This window comes from Larimichthys crocea, chromosome XXIV, assembly GCF_000972845.2.
Source record: "Larimichthys crocea isolate SSNF chromosome XXIV, L_crocea_2.0, whole genome shotgun sequence".
NCBI classification, from domain to species: domain Eukaryota; kingdom Metazoa; phylum Chordata; class Actinopteri; family Sciaenidae; genus Larimichthys; species Larimichthys crocea.
Window position 1 is genome coordinate 5,749,375 of NC_040034.1, and position 17,700 is coordinate 5,767,074.

Here is a 17,700-nt window from a genome sequence, read left to right on the forward strand (position 1 = left end):
TGGAGAGAGTTCATGATGGACAATCTTAAGACATCTTTGGATATGTCAGCCATTTCTGGTTCAGCTTGATGAATATGACACATGACCCGGACCAGAGTTCATAGAGTGCCATCCACCATGTGCTAAGATTCTAGTGTTCGTGATGCATCAGTGTTTTGTTTCTATTCAGTCTCTTATCTGATGTGTGTCTGATTTTTTTTATAACTCTTTTACAAAATTCTAATGAAAATATTATTATAAAAACTGTAATGGGGTAAAATATTATAGAACTCACCTGTTCAGATGATGTTAAGGCTCGAAGTTGTGCCTAATTAAAGGTGTGACCACTTGATTGACAGGTACATGTTGTTACAGATGTCTTATTAGAACATCCAGGCATTCAACCCGCCTCAGGTCCACCAATGATCCACGTCTTTGTCAATTTTTAGATGGAGCGGTACATCCAACAATGGCAGCAGCCAGTGTAACATAATTTCCACTTCAAAATAGCTTCAGAAACCTGAGAATGACCTCAGGCTCCGTTCATTCTTTATACTGTCATTGGCCACGACCCGCCCAGATCCGCCACGACCCACCACAATCCGGGTTCTGTTCATGGTGGTCATTGTTGGGCTGGTCTGGACCTGCTCTGTGTGGACGGGTCAGAAGAACTTCAGTTTGATTCAGTGTGGAATAAATCATCAGAGTCTGTCTCAGTTCTTCATCTCTTTATTATAAAAACAACCAGTTTGAGCTGGTTTGGACCGGTTTAAGATGGGCAACACAAAACAGATTAACATGACGACATGACCAGAGTGACATCACAGCGACCACGATCTGGTCCAGAGCTGGAAACTGTAGAACAATCCAAACGGTTCAGAACTTTTGACCATCCATCTGAACTTCAACCTTTAACTCAGCCCTGACAAGTTCATGAACCAGATCAGACCAGACCAGACCAGTCCAGTCCAATCCAATCAAGATCAGACCAGTCCAGATCAGATGACCCTGTACAGGTGGATCTGTCTGAGTGCTTCAGGGTCCACGTCTCTGCCCAGGTAAACATCGTAGTCCACAGGAAGTTCCTCAACCCAACCGGGTTGCAGTGCCCCCTGCTGGACACAAACAGGAAGTGGTTAATTATTGAAAGATGAGTTTCAGAATAAGAGTATTTCTTTGTCTTAGTGTTCGACCTGCAGAGCATTCAGACTGTCCTCCAGAGCGGGAACTGTGACCAGCAGAGCACCTTTCTTCCTGAAGTTCTCCATGATGAACCTCCACGCTCTGAACACACACACACACACACACACACACACACACACACACACACACACACACACACACACACAGATCTTACAGGTTTTGTTGGAACAGACTTCACTTGTTTTGATTTTTGAAAATCATGGAAAATAAACTGTAGTTAGACAGGAAGTGATGTCATGACTTCTGTTCTCTATTTGTATATTTGTGTGTGTGTGTCCTGACCCGACTTGCTCACTGGGCTCCATGAAGAACTCAAAGACGTTGTTCATGATGAGAACGTCAGCGTTCTGGAGCAGAATGTTCTGCAGACAGACATCAGTGTGGAGGACCTGCAGGCCATCACAGTCATCACACATCGGCTGGTTCTACTGTTGGTTCTACTGTTGTTTCGACCAGAGCCGTTTCTTGCTATATGCGGATCATGCGGATGCATGGGGCCCCGCAGCCACCAGGGGGCCCCCAACATGCAAGTTCAGCCTCAATACATGTATTATTAGAATTAAAAGTACCGGTCTTTTGTAAACAGACAAACCAACTCATTTGTTGTATTCTCATGTGTTGTTACATCGTTAAAATGCTTTTTAATTATCAAAATCAAGTCAAAAACATCTGTCACGTCAGGCTGTGAGTGACGTCTGCAGACAGGTATGATTGACAGCCGCTTGCCATTCAGTAAAGTGAGAATAACTGTAGACACCATTAACATTTACATCATGGCATCAGAACACAACATTTGTTACATGTTACATGTAAATGTTTCTTACTACCTGAAACTTTAGTTATTATTCTCACTAGTTTAGTTTTTTATTGTTTGCACATCAAAACAGACTCAGTAATGATGCAGCTGTCAATCATCCCGTCATACCTGTCGACAGACATCACTCATTGATTAACCCTCAAACAGTCACAGCTTCCTGATCAGAGCAGCTTATATAACCTATAAAAAAAACTTTATTAAGTGTTTCACATAACAAATGAGTTGGTTTGTCTGTCTACAAATAAAGAAAGCTACTTCTAATTCTCCCCAAATATAATGATAATATAAAATATGTAAATGTTTATTTATTTGAATAGTTTATAATAATGTAAACATATGACTGATCATACATTAATATGGAGGCAGCTTCATTGTATTTTTATTTATTTAAGTAAGTAGTATATCGCCTTGTTTTCAAAGTTTACCATCAACATTTTTCAGGAACAATTATTAATGTTTTCCTCCTAACAGACAGACTGTTGCATCGTCACAGATCACCTAAAAAGGTTAAAGAAAGTTCTCAGGGTTTGACTAAATAGCACCTGGCGTAGGGCCCCCAGACAGCTAGAAACGGCCCTGGGTTCTACTGTCGGTCCAGTGTTCTCCTGTTCAACTTCACAACATGTTGTACTGTAGTGTGTGTGCAGTGTGTGTGTGTGTGCAGTGTGTGTAACCTGGGTTCTGTCCGTCATCTTGTATTTGTTCAGAACTTCTTGCTGCAGTTTAACAAACTCTTCATTAATCTCCAAACCAACGAGCCGAGAGGCCGAGCTGAACACATGACCCTAAACACACACACACACACACACACACACACACACACACACACACACACACACACACTCTTATTTAGCTGAATTAGCCATTAGCAGTTCCTGTTTGGATGTACAGGATGACATCAAATATGATGATTTCAACAGGAAGTGCTGTCACACTGAATCATATCATCAGGAAGTGTTACTTTGCTGATTATGATTTAGACGTCTGACCCGGGTTCTACTGACCCCATACAGGACCGCTCCCAGCCTGGAGCCCACGTCCACCAGCGTCCGCCCGCTCAGGTCAGGAAGAACGTTCTCAAACAGAAACTGAAGTTCTGACACGGAGAACGAGTGAGACAGGAAGTCTGCACGAGGAACAACAGAAGAAGAAGACGTCAACAGACGTCACGTCAGTGATCAGGACGTTGAAGAGGACGATGAAGATGTTCTGACCCAGAGGTGCAGTTCTGTACGACCCGCAGGACAGACAGTACGATCGGCTCATGGTTCCCTCCTCACACAGAGCGTCCACCTGATCTTCATCATACAGGAAGCCGTCGACGTGGAGCGTGGGCCGAATGCGCTGCTGCATCTGAAACATCAGAGTATTACAGTAGTACTGCAGTAGTATTACAAGTAATACCTTGATGTATACAGTAGTATTACAGTAGTATTACAAGTAATACCTGCTGTATGCAGTAGTATTACAGTAGTATTACAGTAATACCTTGCTGTATTCAGTAGTATTACAGTAGTACCTTGCTGTATGCAGTAGTTTTACAGTAGTACCTTGCTGTATGCAGTAGTTTTACAGTAGTATTACAGTAGTACCTTGCTGTATGCAGTAGTACCTTGCTGTATGCAGTAGTTTTACAGTAGTACCTTGCTGTATGCAGTAGTTTTACAGTAGTACCTTGCTGTATGCAGTAGTACCTTGCCGTATGCAGTAGTATTACAGTAGTACCTTGCTGTATGCAGTAGTCTCTGAGGGGAGCATGGCCTCTGGGGGCAGTCGGACTCTCAGGTGTTCTGAGATGTTCTGCAGAATCACCTTCCTGTTGTCAGACAGCAGCTCGTCCAGCTGATCTACAGGAAGTACGGAGGCCCAGAGAGGTCACGTCATCTCTACTGCGTTACATTACGTTACTTTAGATGAAAGTACAGATCAATACATCGATCACTGATAACTGACAGTATGCTCAGTGTTCGAAGGATCCAGGTTTGTTTACCTGAGGTTCGGATCCAGTTCAGCACTTTTTGGAGGTCACGCGGGTCCACTCTGTTCAGCAGCTGCATCACTTCCGCTCTGGCTTCAGAGAAATTCATGTCGTCAGTCGGACCGGGTCTCACCTGGTTCTGCTGTGGTTCTGCTGTGGTTCCGCTCTGGTTCTGCCGTGGTTCTGCTCTGGTTCCGCTCTGGTTCTGCTGTGGTTCTGCTGTGGTTCCGCTCTGGTTCTGCTGTGGTTCTGCTCTGGTTCTGCTGTGGTTCCGCTCTGGTTCTGTGTTCAGGTCCGCTCAGGAACGTGTCTGACCTTTAAGGTGGAACCTGTGGACATCTCTGATTGGACGCATCTACGCATCAGCTGTCACACAGCTGTTTACCTGTTCAGGTGATAACGCTTCGAACACGTGACGTAAATACAGGTGTGACCCTTGAAAGAAGGTGAGGTGAAAGGTCACGAGTTTCTCCAGCAACCCTCCAGACCACCTTAAAAAAACCAGCCGGAAGCAGTTCCGTTTTTTTCTCTTTGAAAACTTTATTGATTCAATAATCAAATTCTGATGATCGACCATTATTATTGAATCAGGATCAGCTGATCATGTTAAAATTTAAATTAAACATGATCAGCTGATGATTTTAATGACGTCCTGTTGATGGTTTGTTGACAGGAAGTGGCAGTCGTGTATTCTAACGGTGGTTTACGGTCAGAGACGGTTACAACCATAGACATATACACGCAGACATATACACACAGACATATACACGCAGACATATACACACAGACATATACACACAGACATATACACTCAGACATATACACGCAGACATATACACGCAGACATATACACTCAGACATATACACGCAGACATATACACGCAGACATATACACTCAGACATATACACTGAGACATATACACCCAGACATATACACACAGACATATACACTGAGACATATACACGCAGACATATACACTGAGACATATACACCCAGACATATACACCCAGACATATACACCGAGACATATACACCGAGACATATACACCCAGACATATACACACAGACATATACACTGAGACATATACACACAGACATATACACTGAGACATATACACTGAGACATATACACGCAGACATATACACGCAGACATATACACCCAGACATATACACACAGACATATACACTGAGACATATACACACAGACATATACACTGAGACATATACACTGAGACATATACACGCAGACATATACACGCAGACATATACACGCAGACATATACACTGAGACATATACACTACACAGACATATACACGCAGACATATACGCAGACATATACACGCAGACATATACACTGAGACATATACACGCAGACATATACACTGAGACATATACACTACACAGACACATACACGCAGACATATACACGCAGACATATACACGCAGACATATACACGCAGACATATACACGCAGACATATACACGCAGACATATACACACAGACATATACACGCAGACATATACACGCAGACATATACACGCAGACATATACACGCAGACATATACACGCAGACATATACACTGAGACATATACACACAAACATATACACACAGACATATACACGCAAACATATACACGCAGACATATACACTGAGACATATACACGCAGACATATACACTAGTATACGCACGCAGACATTACACGCAGACAAAACACGCAGACATATACACACCGCATATAATACAGCACAGACAATATACACCAGACAATACTAACACGCAGGACAATACAACGCCAGACATATACCGCAGACAGACAATGACACGCAGACATATACACTCAGACATATACACGCAGACATATACACTGAGACATATACACTACACAGACATATACACGCAGACATATACACGCAGACATATACGCAGACATATACACGCAGACATATACACACAGACATATACACGCAGACATATACACTACACAGACATATAAACACGCAGACATAGACATAACAAGCAGACATATACCAGACATATACACGCAGACACCTATACACACAGACATATACACACACAAACATATACACAACGCAGACATATACACGAGACATATACAGCAGACATATACACAAGACATATACACGCAGACTATACACGCAGATATATACACATGACATATACCAAGCACACATATAACACGCAGACATATACACGCAGACATAATACCGCAGGACATATATACGACAATACACCAGACATATACACACAAACAATATACACGCAGACATATACACTGAGACATATACAAGCAACAAAATACACAGACTAATACACGCAGACAATATACACGCAGAATATACAACAGACATATACACGCAGACAATACCCGAATACACACCAGACATATACACGCAGACATATCAACGCAGACAAATACACGCAACATATACAAGACATATACACCGACACATAACCCCAGACAATACACGCAGACATATACGCAGACAATACACGCAGACATAATACCGCAGCACGCAGACATATACACGCAGACATATACACGCAGACAAATACACGCAGACATATACACGCAGATATATACACAGACATATACAACGCAGACAAATACATACACGCAGACAATACACGCAGACATATACGCAGACATATACTATACACGCAGCATATACACCAGACATATACACGCAGACATATACACTGAGACATATACCACAACAGACATATACCGCAGACATATACACGCAGACATATACGCAGACATTACACCAGACATCACCCAGACATATACACGCAGAACAAAAAGAAAAAAAAACAGACATACACAGACATAACACGCAGACATATACACGCAGACATATACGCAGACATATACACGCAGACATATACACACAGGACATATACACACAAACATATACACGCAGACATATACACTGAGACATATACAAGCAGACAAATACACAGACATATACACGCAGACATATACACGCAGATATATACACAGACATATACACGCAGAATATACAACGCAGACAAATACAACGCAGACATATACAACGAGACATATACACGCAGACATATACACAGACATATACACGCAACATATACACAACGCAGACAAATACACCGCAGACATATACACACAGACATACACGCAGACATATACACACAGACATATACACGCAGACATATACGCAGACATATACACGCAGACATATACATACAGACATATACACACAAACATATACACGCAGACATATACACTGAGACATATACAAGCAGACAAATACACAGACATATACACGCAGACATATACACGCAGACATATACACGCAGATATATACACAGACATATTACAACGCAGACATTACACGCAGACAAATACACTACAGACATATACACGCAGACAAATACACGCAGACATATACACGCAGACATATACACGCAGATATATACACAGACATATACACGCAGACATATACACGCAGACAAATACACGCAGACATATACACGCAGACATATACACGCAGACATATACACTGAGACATATACACGCAGACATATACACGCAGACATATACACACAGACATATATACATAGACATATATACATAGACATATACACGCAGACATATATACACAGACGCCGCATTGAGCGGGTTGGTCGTTGGTCGCGATACATCAACGGGTCCGCCATATTGGATGTGGCAGATCTGCCAGTAAACTAATAAAAGGAAATGGACTGAACTTCATAAAGCGCCTTTCTACAAAGTTCTTTAAGTTAATGTCTCTTATACACCCATTCACACACACACTAATATATCTGGGAAACAAACAGGCACCAGAAACAACGTATGTAACTTTTAAAGTGATGATTATAAATGTTTACTCCTTATGTTTAGGATATAGGCACCAAACCAACATATGTATTTTTCTAATGCTGAGTGTTTACAGCTACTCATAGCTTATTGGAATTGAGATGGAGAGTATTATAATAAAAGTATGGATAGGAAAGAGGAAACTGGCAATAATAATTTTTTATAACCCATGCAGATAGTTGGACATTATGAAATTGGAAGAAATGGAAGGCAAAAACAATGGGAACACAGTGTGGTGTAGAGATTTTAATGCTCATAATACATTATGGGGTAGCGAGAAGAATGACTGCAATGGGGAGATTGTGGAGGAATTGTTAGATGGGAAGAATCTGGTTTGTGTGAATTATGGGAGAGGGAAGAGGATAGATGTAAATACTGGGAAGGAGTCTGTATTAGATCTGACAATAGAGACCAATGCATTAGCTCCATCATGTGAATGGAATGTATATCATTAGGGACTATAGGAAGTGACCATTATCCTATATATAATATAATAAATATAACAACAGTACAGGCCACGGAGAGAGCGGGGGGAAGATTGATATTAGAAAAAGCTAACTGGGTTGAATTCATGAAGGAATGCGATAAAAATCGGTCTCAGATTAGTGATAATATGGAAGACGAAATGATGGATAGGGAAATAAAGCAGAGGATCATATTAGCAGCAACCAGCTCTATACCTAAAAGTAGAGGCAGGAAGATGAATAAGTTAGTACCATGGTGGGATAATAAAATGCAAGCAAGCAGTAAAGAGCAGAAACAAAGCATTTAAGTTAGTTAAAAGATACCATATCTTTCAACATCTGATCCAATATAAGCAAGCACAAGCAATGGTAAGGAAAACAATAAGACAAGCAAAGAGGTCGTATTGGAGGAAGTTCTGTGGATCGATTGGATTTAGTGGAGGTAGGAGCACAATGGATCCTGTAGTGTGTTTAGAAGATGACATCAGGAAAGCACAGGTAAATAAAGAAACGGTGGCTGCAGTGTTCTTTGATGTCGAAACAGCTAATGACATGTTGTGGAGAGAAAGTTTGATGATTAAGATGCATCAAATGGGAATTGAGGAAAACTTATTTAACTGGGTTATGGATTTTCTAAGGGAAAGGGTCATCCAGGTTAAAATTGGGTCGGAGATCTCAGAAAGTTATATTGTAGAGAATGGTACGCCGCAGGGGAGTGGTATAAGTCCTACACTATTTACAATGATGATATATTTGACAGTATGCCAGAACAGGAATGGGAAGATCTCTGTTTGCAGATAATCGGGCATTATGGAAGAGGGGAGGCAACATAGATCACATAGTTAAGAAATTACAGGAAGAGATAGATCAAGTGGAAAAACGCAGAATGGGGTTTTAAATTTTCAGTGGAAAAAAGTAAAGTAATGTTCTTGTGAAAATAAAACATTAAACTTATATGGAAGGAACTTAGAAAGAGTAAACAGCATGGGATTCTTGGGATTGATTTTTGATTCTAGATTAATGTGGAAAGAACATGTGAAGGGAATAGTTAAAAAAGTAAGGGAATATTGAATGTTATGAGGTGTTTGGCCGGGTTAGATTGGGAAGCTGATTTTATGTCATTAAAATATATATACGTAGCATTAATTAGTTCTAGAATAGAGTACGGTAGTGTGGGGTATGGATCAGATAAACCTGTCCTCGCAGATAGATGTTATTCAAGCTCGAGCATTAAGAACTTGCCTAGGAGCAATGAAAACAGCCCCAGTATGTTCCCTTCAGGTTGAAGCAGGAGAAATGACATTATGGCTCAGAAGGAAACAGCTTATAGCCAATTACTGGATAAACCTAAAAGGACACAATGAAGACCATCCAACAAAGAGAGTCTTGGAGATGTGTTGGAAAAAGGAGAAATAACAAAAATCAAGCTTTGGGTGGGTCAGTGAGGGAATAGCAGAACAACTAACAGCAGATAGAATTCAGCCCAACAGTTCTGTGGACGATAACACCAGAATGGATGATACAAGAAGCAAGAGTAGATCTAGAAATATGGAACATCAAAAGAAGAAATAAATCAGCGGACCAAGTACAGGAATTTTAGAATTACGTAAATGAAAAGTATGAAGATTATGTTTACATATACACAGATAGATTCAAAAGAACTGAAAACAGGAGCAACAGGCACAGCAGTGGTGGTTCAGTCATCATATCACAATGTCAAAGAGAACATCAGATCATTTAAGCATATATGCGGTGGAGCTATGTGCAATATTACTGACAATAGAATGGGTGGAGGACAGGTAAAGGACAGGTGGAGGACAGGGTGGACAGGAAGACAGTCATATGTAGTGATTCAGTTTCATCACTCTAAGCATTAAAAATAGAACAACAAAAACACATCAGGAAATATGATATGAAACACTGTTAAAACATCCAGATTAACACAGCAGGAAGGGAAATAACGTTCATGTCGGAACCAGCTCACTTAACAAGGGAACGAAAAAGCAGTAAAGAAAGAGGAGGTGGTAAAGAAAGAGGTGGTGGTGGTAAAGAAAGAGGAGGTGGTAAAGAAAGAGGAGGTGGAAATGAAAGTAAAACTATGAAATGCAGAAGGAAAAGTTTAATATGGAAAGAAATAATCAATCAATGGAAACAAAATTGGAAGAAGCAGGAAAAGGGGAGACATTTATATAAAGCACAAGGTGTAGCAGGAGAGGTGGGGTGTGGTGGAGGTTTGCAGAGCAGGTGATCATGAGCAGACTAAGAATAGTGCACAGTAAACTGAATAACACACTCAGGGGGCACCACCCGGAATTTTGAGCCCCATGAGAAAAAAATCAAATTGGGCCCCCTCTGCGCAGCTTTTCGCCCCATATTTATTTTTTGGGGCCCCTGTCAGTGTGTTACACACTCTGTATATCAGGAAAACATCCAGCTGGTCGGTGTAGCTGTGGAGAGAAACAGTGGAGCATGTGATGGTTGTCATGGAGATGAAAGAGAGGCAGAGATGATAGCAGGCTGCAGGAGGAACAGTGGAGTTTCAATCACGCTGAGACATCTGAACTGGGTTCATGAAAAGAAGAGCACAAAGAGGAAGCAGTAGAGAAGTAAAGTCCAGCAGGGGCGGTATGCGCAACACACTGCTGCAGACTGCCGTTAAACAAAGAAGAAGAAGAAGCGCTGATGTGTTTCCGGGTCAGCTGTGATTGGCTGACGCTCCTCTGAGCTGCTGTGGATCAAACGCTCCGACAGACGGTAAGAACCCCCAGACAACCTTCAGACAACGTTAAATAAACTTTAAATAAACGTATGAGCGGAGTTTAAGTTGATCTGTGACCCGAACGTGTCAACACAGCTAACTTAGCTGCTAACTGCTAACCTGCGCTGCGGCTAGCTGCTAGCAGCTAAGCTAACGTTAGCACGATGATCAATATGAGTATCGATGACGTCACGAGACTGAATATCTGTCTATCAGCTGATCACACCACGTCATCAATAATCTGTAACATCCAATCAAACTGCAGAAGAAACGATCGATAACTGATAACACCGAGTGATCTGATTGGACGAGAGACGACGAGTGAACAGCTGTTCTAACGCAGCGTTAATATAACGTTAGTTTAACGTTAGTTTAACGTTGTAGTTAAAATACACACAAGGATCGATCATTTCCGGCTGTTAGAAACTGATCACGATCAGCTGATAATAAACCTGATCAGTAATCAATATATCAAACCAGTAACTAACATTCAGACAACATTCAGACAACATTCAGACAACCATATCATACTTAAGTTAGCTAGTGTTTCTGTAGCGTTGACAGAACGTTCCAAAATAAACCTATTCTCAGTTTGAAGTGAACTAAAGCTCCCTGCGCTGTCCCTTTAAGAAACATTTAAACAATTCATGACGTGTCCGTGACGTCACATGACCACAGACTGACTGACTTTAACGTTAGACCAACGTTACTTTAGTGTTAGACCAACGTTACTTTAGTGTTAGACCAACGTTACTTTAACGTTAGACCAACGTTACTTTAGTGTTAGACCAACGTTACTTTAACGTTAGACCAACGTTACTTTAATGTTAGACCAATGTTGCTTTAATGTTAGACCATGTGAACATAGACCAAAACAAACACACCGTCTCCATGGCGATATCTTACTTCCTGTGTACCTGAGTTCACTGTCAGGTGTTTTACCTTTACAGTCACTCACCTGAGGCATCAGTCCGACAGTCTCGTGTTGTGTTTACAGACCTCCGTGGTGAGTTCATGTATTCACTTCTCTCTCCTCTGTACAGGAAGTTTGTGTGGCTGCGTGCTGCAGTCTTCACCTGTCATCTGACCTGCTGACTGAGCGCGCTCAGTAGGGGGGTTCCCCTCCACACACACAGATTTTGGTTTTAACACACGGTAAGTGTTTGTAGGTCACCTGTTACCTGTCTGAGGAGGTAGAGTCACACGCTGTTTCCTGTCGCCTCTTGTTCATAATAATGGTTCATTAACCACACGGATGTCTGTTAATGGGTCCATGTGACTTCCTGTTTCAGGATCACTTCAGACTGCCATCATGGTGTTAGCCGACCTGGGCAGGAAGATCACGTCAGCGCTGAGGTCGCTCAGCAATGCCACCATTATCAATGAAGAGGTAACTGCACACGACACACAGAGGTCATGTGACTAGAAAGATCTAAAATAACTTAACCTGTCTGTCTGTCTGTCTGTCTGTCTGTCTGTCTGTCTGTCTGTCTGTCTGTCTGTCTGTCTGCCTGTCTGCCTGCCTCAGGTGTTGAACGCCATGTTAAAGGAGGTGTGTGCTGCTCTGCTAGAAGCCGACGTCAACATCAAACTGGTCAAACAGCTGAGAGAGAACGTCAAGTGAGTCCTGATCCAGAATCTGGTCCTGATCCAGAATCTGGTCCTGATCCAGGTTAGCTGTGACTGAACGTGCTCTCTGTGGTTTTTGTCCCTGCAGGTCTGCCATAGATTTGGAGGAGATGGCTTCAGGTCTGAACAAGAGGAGGATGATCCAACATGCCGTGTTCAAGGAGCTCGTCAAGGTCAGAACATCAGGCCTGGAAAAGCATGAAAGGTTTCCAGGACTTCATATGTTTTAAGTCTGTATGTCTGCTGCGTGTATTATGTGTATTATGTGTGTGTACTGTGTATTTCCAGCTGGTGGACCCCGGTGTGAAGGCCTGGACTCCCACAAAAGGAAAGAACAACGTCATCATGTTTGTTGGTCTGCAGGGCAGTGGGAAAACAACAACCTGCTCCAAGGTGACAACACACACACGCCTGAGACCTAACCCTGTCCCCCGTAGATAGACCCCACCCCCTTCTGTCTCACTGACCTCTTTGTTTCCTGCAGCTCGCCTACTACTACCAGAGAAAAGGCTGGAAGACCTGCCTGATCTGTGCCGACACCTTCAGAGCCGGTACACGCTTCACATCCTCATGCGTCACTCTGACGCTTCACTTGACTTCAGTTGTAGTACATTAAGTGTTTCTTCTTCTCCTCTCAGGCGCCTTCGATCAGCTCAAACAGAACGCCACCAAAGCCAGAATCCCGTTCTACGGCAGGTGAGTTATTCATCAGTGGTCAGACAGGTGGCGCCCTCTGCTGTCTGTCTGTGTGTCATGTCTCACCTGTCTCACCTGTGTTGTGTTCAGTTACACAGAGATGGACCCGGTGGTGATCGCTGCAGAGGGCGTCGAGAAGTTCAAAGCCGAGAACTTTGAGATCATCATCGTGGACACGAGCGGACGACACAAACAGGAAGACTCGCTGTTTGAAGAGATGCTGCAAGTCTCTAATGCTGTGGTAAGTGCCTGAACGCACCACCACAGGACAGCGGTCTGTATCTAGACTGACTGAAGGTGTGTGTGTGTGTGGCTGTCTCACCTACTCCATGTCATTTTACCTATGTTTCCATAGCAACCAGACAACATAGTGTACGTAATGGACGCATCGATCGGTCAGGCCTGTGAGTCTCAGGCGAAAGCATTCAAAGACAAAGTGGACGTGGCGTCCGTGATCGTCACCAAGCTGGACGGACACGCTAAAGGAGGAGGAGCTCTGAGCGCGTAAGACTTGTGTTGTTTCTTCTTCTGCCGTTTTCTGTGTGTTGCATTGATGTTTCTTCTTGTTTCCTCTGGGTGTTGCGTTGACATGGTTTCTTCTTTTGTTTCCTTTCTATGTTGCGTTGACATTGTTTCCTATTCTGTTTCCTGTCAGTGTGGCAGCCACCCGGAGTCCCATCATCTTCATCGGAACAGGAGAACACATCGATGACTTCGAGCCGTTTAAAACTCAGCCGTTCATCAGCAAACTGCTCGGTATGTCTCGTGGTGACTGATGTGGAAACACAGCACATACACACAAACACGTCCATCCATCCACATGTTTGTAAGCCTGTCCATGAAAACCTTAATAACTCCTCCCCTTCCTGTCAGGAATGGGTGACATCGAGGGTTTGATTGACAGAGTGAATGAGCTGAAACTGGATGATAACGAGGAGCTGATCGACAAACTGAAACACGGTGAGTGTCTGTCATCTGTAACGTGACGTCCCTCAGGCTCTCTGTGGGCTGTGGTAAATGCAATGCATTGTGGGTATGAAGCCTGACTTATGGCCTCTGACCTCCAGGTCAGTTCACCCTCAGAGACATGTACGAGCAGTTCCAGAACATCATGAAGATGGGACCCTTCGGACAGATCATGGTAAACACACGCCCACATGACATGTCACATGACCTCGGCTTCAGTCACATGACTTCGGCTTTAAACGTCTGCCTGTCTCTGGTGCATTCAGGGGATGATTCCTGGCTTTGGGACAGACTTCATGAGTAAAGGAAACGAACAGGAATCAATGGCCAGACTGAAGAAACTGATGACCATCATGGACAGCATGAACGACCAGGGTAACACACACACACACACACATAGATCATGTGATACAAGGTTGTGATGCAGCTTTCGTTGGCACAGTGGCATAAGTCAAATCTTCTCAATGTCAGTCTGCAGATGAAACATCAACAAGAAAATAACCAACAACTGTGTTAACCAGAATTCCGTGTTCAGGTGTTGAGATCATCTCTAACACAGGAAGTGATGTCAGATATAAACCAGCTTCTTCATGTCTCTTTTCCTTACTGATTCTACTGATTCTGTTGCTTCTACTGGTTCTTTTGGTTCTACTGGTTAATGGTCTCTGTCCGTCTTTCTTAAGAACTGGACAGTAAAGATGGAGCTAAGCTGTTCAGTAAGCAGCCCAACAGGATCCAGAGGGTGGCCCGGGGGTCCGGAGTCGCCACCAGAGACGTCCAGGAGCTGCTGACTCAGTACACCAAGTTCGCCCAGATGGTCAAGAAGATGGGCGGCATCAAGGGACTGTTCAAAGGTAAAGACCGGGTTAATGTGGGTCACACACTGTGGGGGACTGAATCGGACCGAGCTTGAAACCTATCTGATGTGGTTTTCAGGAGGAGACATGTCGAAGAACGTGAACCCGTCTCAGATGGCCAAACTAAACCAGCAGATGGCCAAAATGATGGACCCCCGAGTCCTGCACCACATGGGTGAGACCTGCTGAACGGACCTGCAGACGTCTACAGGCTGATCAACAATCATCAATAATTAATAATCAATTATAATGATCCTTCCTTTTTTTCTTTTAAGGTGGTATGGCAGGTCTTCAGTCCATGATGCGTCAGTTCCAGCAGGGAGCTGCCGGCAACATGAAGGGCATGATGGGATTCAACAACATGTGACCGCCGACCAAACAGCTGCCTTAAAACATTAACAAGCTCCGCCTCCTGACAGGTGGGGATGGGGTTGGGGGCTTCAGGAGAAACAAAGACACAAATAAAAGCAGGATGTGGAGTTTGTTGTGTCCTCTGCTGCTTCTCACAGGAAAATTAAGATTTCTGCTTTTAGTAAAAACAAAGAGTGGCTTTAAAGGGGCAGTCTGACATTTCTTCTTCTTCTTTGGACTGCTCCTTTAACCGATGAAGAGGAGCCGTGAGGAAGATGTTCATTAATTTAATTCTGTATAAGATGTTTGTGTATAAGATTTAAACCGAGCAGAAAGTCCGTCCTAATTGGACGAGGAGACGCCACATGATGATGATGATGATGAAGATAACATTAGTTAGTGACAGTATTTTTGTCATATAATAAACAATTTGTATTTCACCATTTTAAACCCGCACAGTGTTTTTATTTCATTACTGTGATCATCTACAACACACACCATTAGTGTATGCGTGTGTGTCTCTGTGTGTGTAACCTCTTCAGATGATCCAGAACGCGGTGGTGCGCCTGGTCTACAACCAGCCCAAAAGGTCACGTCACCCCGCTGCTCATGGAGCTCCACTGGCTACCTGTTGCAGCCTGCAATAAATTCAAATCTCTAATGCTCGCCTACAAAGTTGTTTCTGGAACTGCACCTACCTACCTGAACGCCCTTATACAGGCAGGTTAACCTCACGTCTGCTGCACTCGAACGACGCCTGGCTCTGCCACCCGTACGTTCAGGACAGTCCAAACTTTTTTATCTGTTGGTCCCCGTTGGTGAAACGTCCTACCAGTTCCTACCAGATCAGAGGCGTCCCTCTCTACCTTCACAGACCTCCTGAAGACCTCCAGCTCTGCAGAGAGGACCTCCTCTACAACACTACCAACAGCTGTGACGCATCTAACCGCTTAGTACTGTCACAGTACTTATTGATGCACTAACATGTCCTAGTCGCACCTTACCATGATTGTTTCCCTTTTTTGTAAGTCACTTTTGATAAAAGCGTCTGCTAAATGACTACATGTAAATGTGTGTCTCTGTGTCTGTGTGTGTCTGTCAGGTCGGACTGGTCATCTGGAGAATCACAGGATGACCGGCGGCCCACCACCAGGGGCGGACTGGCCTAGTTTTCCTGGTGGGTTAGTGGGCCGGCCCAGTACGGTGTGGTGCTTAAGTGACGCGCTGACGTTAGTGTGTTTACGTTTTTCTACCGTCTATGAGAGAGAGGAGTGACTTATTAACGCTAGTGACGAGCATTAATTCCGGGCGCGTCCGGTCAGGTTGGGCGATGCCTCTTATTAGGAGCCCAAAATAACAAAATAACAGGCAGCCCGGTACAGAGAGAGAGAGTACAGAAACAGATGTGTGTGTGTGTGTGTGTGTGTGTGGGCTACCTGCGGTAAAGGGTAGGCTAATATATTCTATAATCATAGTTGGCTGAAAATCTCAGGACGTGTAAAGCTGGAGCATGTGGGAGTCTCTTTTCATATTTAATATCTGACAGTACAGCTATTAAGATACAGATGTGAATAGGACAGGAGTGGTGGAAGAAGAAAGGGTGGCCTCAGAGGCCCATGGTGAAAGGCTGGTCCAGGCCAAAAGATTTTTAAAAAAAGCCGCAGCTCCCCACTAGACCAGTTACATACACTCCAGCCATTCTTGCCATTACAATGATGGGAACCTCAGTCAGTACTAAATCTGCTTTAAAAAAAAAAATCTGAAGCAATGTTGTCTTTTACCTTTATTTTCTCTTCAGAGTACACCAGAATGAATCATTTATGTGTTGAAAATCACAAACTTTTTCTGGGGGAGTGCCCACAGTCCGCCCTACAGTACTTTAGTTCTCCAGTATGGTGTGTTTGAGTGTGAATGACAGAGAGAGAGCCGGGTCTGCATGGCTGGGAGGGGGATGCTGGTCAGGTGGGTGGCTGTAATGTGATAAAATTATTTTTATAGCTTGCTAACCGGGCCGGTCAGGTACTAAATTCCCGGGCCACTTTTTGCACCAGTCCGCCCCTGGTCTGTGTTGTCATTAGTTGTGGATCATTAGAAGCAGGA

General features: G+C 43.3%; 2 protein-coding genes across 3 annotated transcripts; one reads left to right on the forward strand and one right to left on the reverse strand.

Moving 5' to 3' along the window:
* Positions 1-692: 692 nt before the first annotated feature.
* Positions 693-4,469, reverse strand: LOC104938284 (uncharacterized). 2 transcript variants are annotated; one of them, XM_027274795.1, is made up of 8 exons: positions 3,990-4,469; positions 3,725-3,846; positions 3,214-3,352; positions 3,004-3,125; positions 2,674-2,784; positions 1,465-1,571; positions 1,173-1,263; positions 693-1,094 (listed from the first exon to the last, which is right to left on the reverse strand). In XM_027274795.1, exons 1-8 carry the CDS (start codon positions 4,084-4,086, stop codon positions 978-980), a joined length of 906 nt encoding a protein of 301 aa, XP_027130596.1. In that variant the 5' UTR covers positions 4,087-4,469; the 3' UTR covers positions 693-977. The 2 variants fall into 2 exon arrangements, with proteins under 2 accessions (XP_027130596.1, XP_027130597.1); XM_027274796.1 differs by having other exon boundaries at positions 693-1,091; positions 3,990-4,466.
* A 6,386-nt stretch (positions 4,470-10,855) lies between these two features.
* Positions 10,856-16,050, forward strand: srp54 (signal recognition particle 54). Its single transcript, XM_010755850.3, has 17 exons — positions 10,856-11,097; positions 12,145-12,256; positions 12,394-12,491; positions 12,630-12,721; positions 12,819-12,903; positions 13,019-13,123; positions 13,215-13,281; positions 13,369-13,426; positions 13,517-13,667; positions 13,782-13,930; positions 14,082-14,182; positions 14,300-14,386; positions 14,494-14,567; positions 14,659-14,767; positions 15,076-15,246; positions 15,329-15,424; positions 15,525-16,050. Exons 3-17 carry the CDS (start codon positions 12,414-12,416, stop codon positions 15,614-15,616), a joined length of 1,515 nt encoding a protein of 504 aa, XP_010754152.1. The 5' UTR covers positions 10,856-11,097; positions 12,145-12,256; positions 12,394-12,413; the 3' UTR covers positions 15,617-16,050.
* Positions 16,051-17,700: the final 1,650 nt, after the last annotated feature.